The sequence below is a fragment of the Penaeus japonicus genome, unplaced genomic scaffold (genome assembly GCF_977035675.1).
Source record: "Penaeus japonicus unplaced genomic scaffold, GWHDUDI00000001_assembly GWHDUDI00000017, whole genome shotgun sequence".
Lineage (NCBI taxonomy): Eukaryota > Metazoa > Arthropoda > Malacostraca > Decapoda > Penaeidae > Penaeus > Penaeus japonicus.
Window position 1 is genome coordinate 21,607,042 of NW_028234419.1, and position 5,000 is coordinate 21,612,041.

Genomic DNA, 5,000 nt, shown 5'->3' on the forward strand with positions numbered 1-5,000 from the left:
GGGTGGATGGATGGATGGAGGGAGGGAGGGATGGATGGGAGGAAGGGACTGAGGGAGGGAGGGAGGGAGGGAGGGAGGGAGGGAGGGAGGGAGGGAGGGAGGGAGGAAGGGAGGGTGGGTTGGTGGGAGGGAGGGATGGATGGATGGATGGGTGGGTGGATGGATGGATGGATGGATGGATGGATGGATGGATGGGAGGAAGGGAGGGAGGGAGGGAGGGAGGGAGGGAGGGAGGGAGGGAGGGAGGGAGGGAGGGAGGGAGGGAGGGGGGGAGAGGAGGGAGGGAGAGAAGAGGAAGGAAGGAAGGAAGGAAGGAAGGAAGGAAAGGAGGGAGGGAGGGAGAGAGAGGGAAAGAGAGAGAGAAAAAAGAGAGTGAGAGAAATAGGAAGGAAAGGAGGGAGGGAGGGAGGGAGGGAGGGAGGGAGGGAGGGAGGGAGAGAGAGAGAGAGAGAGAGAAAGAGAGATAGATAGATAGATAGAGAGAGAAAAGAGAGAGAGAGAGAGAGAAATAGATACAAAGACAGAGAATAAGAGACCGATATACCCAAGCATATATGAATACATATATATATACATATCTATCTATCTATATCTATCTATCTATCTATTTATCTATCTATCTATCTATCTATCTATATACATATACAGACAACCACAAACCTACAACCACTGATTAATAAACAAACAGGTATCAAAACAACCATACGAGTTACAAAGAACGACTCCATACCTGTCGCTCCTTCCACACACCCAGACTGGCACTCGCTGTTGGTCATGGGCCCCCATCCCCCATCCACAATCTCGGTGGGACCTTCGTTTCCCCATGGCACGCACTGCCCACCTTGGCACCACTGCCGGTATGGGTTGGTATGTGAGTGTGTGTGTGTTTGTGTGTTTCTTTGAGTTATTTTGGTGTTCTTTGACATAGGGTTATTGCTTGATTTTTAGGTCTACTTAAAGAAGGACATACAGGAGAAGATTAGAATTATGATGGACTATTTAAAAATAAAGGTGTATTGTTTAGAAATAATGATATTAAAGCTACAACAACAAGAAGAAAACTATACAAATTGAAAATGAAATATGACACACAAGAAAAAAAAATGAAGATACATTACGACAAAAACAGACTCTTTGCCAAACCCACATTTTCTCCGCCACAATGCGTCCCTTCCAACGCTGGTCCGGCTAGACTGACGGAGATGCGGTGCGGCGACACACAGCTCACCGATTCACACACTTCCTGGGGGGAAACGTGTCCATAAAAACAACATAAAAAGACAGGAACGTGAGTGAGTTATAAAGGGGATAATAATATGCAGTGCGTAAGAAATAACAAAAACAAAAAAAACAACGGATAATAATACACAGAAACCAGTAAGAAAAAATGACAATACAACAGCTCATCGATTCACACACTTCCTGGGGGGAAACGTGTCCATAAAAACAACAGATACAGGAACGTGAGTAAGTTATAAGAGGGACAATGATATGCAGTGCATAAGAAAAAACAATAAAACAAAAACAAAAAAGCAACGGATAATAATACACAGAAACCAGTAAGAAAAAATGACAGCTCAGTGACTCACATACATCTTGGGGGGAAACGTGTCCATAAAAACAACACAGAGACAGGAACGTGAGTAAGTTATAAAAGGGACAATAATATGCAGTACGTAAGAAAAAACAAACAAACAAAAACAAAAAAACAACGGATAATAATACACAGAAACCAGTAAGAAAAAGTGACAGTACAACAGCTAACTGACTCACATACATCTTGGGTTAGAAACGTGTCCATGAAAACAACAGAGACAGGAACGTGAGTAAGTTATAAAAGAGACAATAATATGCAATGCGTAAGAAAAAAAAACAAAAACAAAAAACGGATAATAATTCACAGCAACCAGTAAGAAAAATTGACAGTACAACAGCTCACTGACTCATACATCTTGGGGGGAAACGTGTCCATAAAAACAACATAAAAAGACAGGAACGTGAGTAAATTATAACGGAACAATAATATGCAGTGCGTAAGAAAAAACAAAACACAAAAACGGATAATAATACACAGAAACCAGTAAGAAAAATTGGCAATACAACAGCTCACTGACTCACATACATCTTGGGGGGAAACGTGTCCATTATAATAATACAAAACCAGAAATAAGAAAGAGGGACAATAATACGCTAGGACGTATAAGAAAACACAAAGAATCTACTAAAACGTGTGAGAAAAAATGCAACGTGCTACGTGCTCATAATAACAATGCAAACATAGGAACATGCAAGAAAAAAAGACAGTAAAATTGCGAAAAGAAATATAAAAAAATGATTTTATTTTTCACATTGTGTTTTATTGTCCGTGTACACAACACAGCTGTTGCGAAAGTAAATGGTCAACAGCTTTTGTTAAAAAGGGGGTTAAAGATTTATGCCATGTCGTATAGAAGCTGCAGAATATTGCCAAATCCGTGATATATAGTGGACATAACAAACGCTGCTCCCTTTTCTATTGCACTGCCTTCATATTTTTGCAATACAGATTTTCATATTGAATATTCTTTTTTTATGCAACAGATATTTTGGTAATGTTCTATACATATTACTTTACTGGGCGAGAGAAATAAATCGCGGGATTCTGGCTCTTGTGTGGGCGCGTGGATCGTATGTCTCGGGACAGCCATCGCGTGTCTGCAAAAGGTAATCTCTTTCTCTCTCTCTCTCACTCTTACTCTCTCGCTCTCTCTCTCCTTCTCTCTCTCTCTCTCTCTCTCTCTCTCTCTCTCTCTCTCTCTCTCTCTCTCTCTCTCTCTCTCTCTCTCTCTCTCTCTCTCTCTCTCTCTCTCTCTCTCTTTCTCACTCACTCACTCACTCACTCACTCACTCACTCACTCACTCACTCACTCACTCACTCACTCACTCACTCACTCACTCACTCACTCACTCACTCACTCACTCACTAACTCTCTCTCTCTCTCTCTCTCTCTCTCTCTCTCTCTCTCTCTCTCTCTCTCTCTCTCTCTCTCTCTCTTCCTCTCCTCTTCTCTTCTTCTCTTCCTTTGATTGAGGCTGTGTGTGTGTGTGTGTGAGAGAGAGAGAGAGAGAGAGAGAGAGAGAGAGAGAGAGAGAGAGTGTGTGTGTGTGTGTGTGTGTGTGTGTGTGTGTGTGTGTGTGTGTGTGTGTGTGTGTGTGTGTGTGTGTGTGTGTGTGTGTGTGTGTGTGAGTGTGTGAGAGTGTGTGTGTGAGTGTGTGTGTGTGTGTGTGTGTGTGTGTGTGTGTGTGTGTGTGTGTGTGTGTGTGTGTGTGTGTGTGTGTGTGTGTGTGTGTGTGTGTGTGTGTGTGTGTGTAAACGCAACCCGGTGCTATATTAAACTAATTTATTATTCTAGAAATATTTGTTTGTTTTTTCATTGAAATTTAATAATCCCTAACTGTCACTTTCATTTTGTATATATGACGAGGAAGTATTTACATACTGGAATTATATTTCGTTTTATTTTATTTATATTTTGGAATTCATTTTGAATTCCGTTTAGTTCAGCCCTTTATGATCAACTGAATTACAGGCTCCGTATATACCGGAAAATTTCAGGATCAAAACAAGTATATTTTTCAACACATAATAAACCATAGATCAGTCTTTGCATTGCATTCAAACTCCAACAACTAATACCAAAAATCGCACCATCATAGTTTGCAATATGAAGTTTTAACGTCATCCTGTAAATCATAATGCAAAGGTTAAGATTAAGGTGCAGGCTGTTCGTCACTATGTTGCCGATAAAACCGATAACCAAGGCTCATTTTGGCAAACCCTACATCAATGTCGAGATCACGTCCTGTGTGAGGCTTAGGGGAAACAGTCTATATATTATCACATGCTATTTTGAAGACTGTGAATTTTGAAGAAAACTTGTACGGCATTTTTGTTACTGGATGGGTTATTCGTACAAGTTAATTGTGACAAGCGTTGAATAGATGTGAGTTGAATTTGTTTATTTATTTACTTTTATTTATTTTATCACTATTATTTATTTATTTATCTTTTAATTCCCTGGAATATAATTTCAAATACTGATTTACTGAAAATTAGACACTATAATTTTGATGGAGATGTTATATCGAAATATCAGTAGGCATCATTCATTCTCATTCATACCTAGTCTACAAAGCAATCAAAGAGAGACTACCTCTTTGATGGAATGCTAACCCCAGTTAATTGTCTATCGTGGCAATACGAAGACATTGTATCCCAAAATATATTTCTATATGTAACTCGAACACAGCTTGTTCTGTTTCCATAGTGATTAAGCAGTGCAGCTTTTATGATACACCCACCTGAGATCTACTGGTGGTTGCTATGAGAACAGAGTCTGTGATTTGCTCTTTCTGAATCTATTTGACTTTGTATTCCATTGACTTGTATGTCATTCTAATATTTACACATTTGTATATTCATTGTCTTTCGACTTACTAATTTCAGTCATTTTTAGTTTAGTTCTTTATTAACCACCCTGGCTAACTGCACAGGCATGATGTTGAGTCATGACATTGTTGCTAACATTGTATTACAAATTAAGGTAATAACATGATTATATTCAATAGTATATCAACTGTGAATAGACATTTGATAAATGTTGTAATATGGTATCATATACCGAATTTCGGATATAGCATAAGTACGTCTTCTAGTGCAGTTGATGATATGAAATAATTACATAATTATGCATACCTCTTGCTAAGTGGCCTGAAAGGCTGTATCATATGGCACTCTGAAATGTAATGTTCGTGTGTCCGTTTATACTCTTCATTGCAAAGTCTGCATTTAGTTTCTTATACATTGCATTCCAAACTAACCTGCCAATACATTCTGTATCCAAGTCTGATTTTTGCAGTCACAATATCACACTGTCTTGTTCTTGTCTTAATGAGCCATAAATGAATCTCTCCAGCGAAAACTGGTCAAAATGTTTTATGCTACAGCTTTCAGGTCTTTG

At 39.3% G+C, this 5,000-nt stretch overlaps 1 protein-coding gene across 2 annotated transcripts in view; it reads right to left on the reverse strand.

Annotated features, from left to right (window-relative positions):
- The window catches only part of LOC122267340 (A disintegrin and metalloproteinase with thrombospondin motifs adt-1), a 44,851-nt gene that overhangs the window by 8,281 nt on the left and 31,570 nt on the right, over nt 1-5,000 (reverse strand). For both annotated transcript variants that reach the window (XM_086546121.1, XM_086546122.1), the window contains 2 exons: nt 1,148-1,243; nt 731-851 (listed from right to left, as the gene is read on the reverse strand). In XM_086546121.1, the coding sequence (XP_086402247.1) occupies nt 731-851; nt 1,148-1,243 (217 nt within the window). The remainder of the gene's footprint in view (nt 1-730; nt 852-1,147; nt 1,244-5,000) is intronic.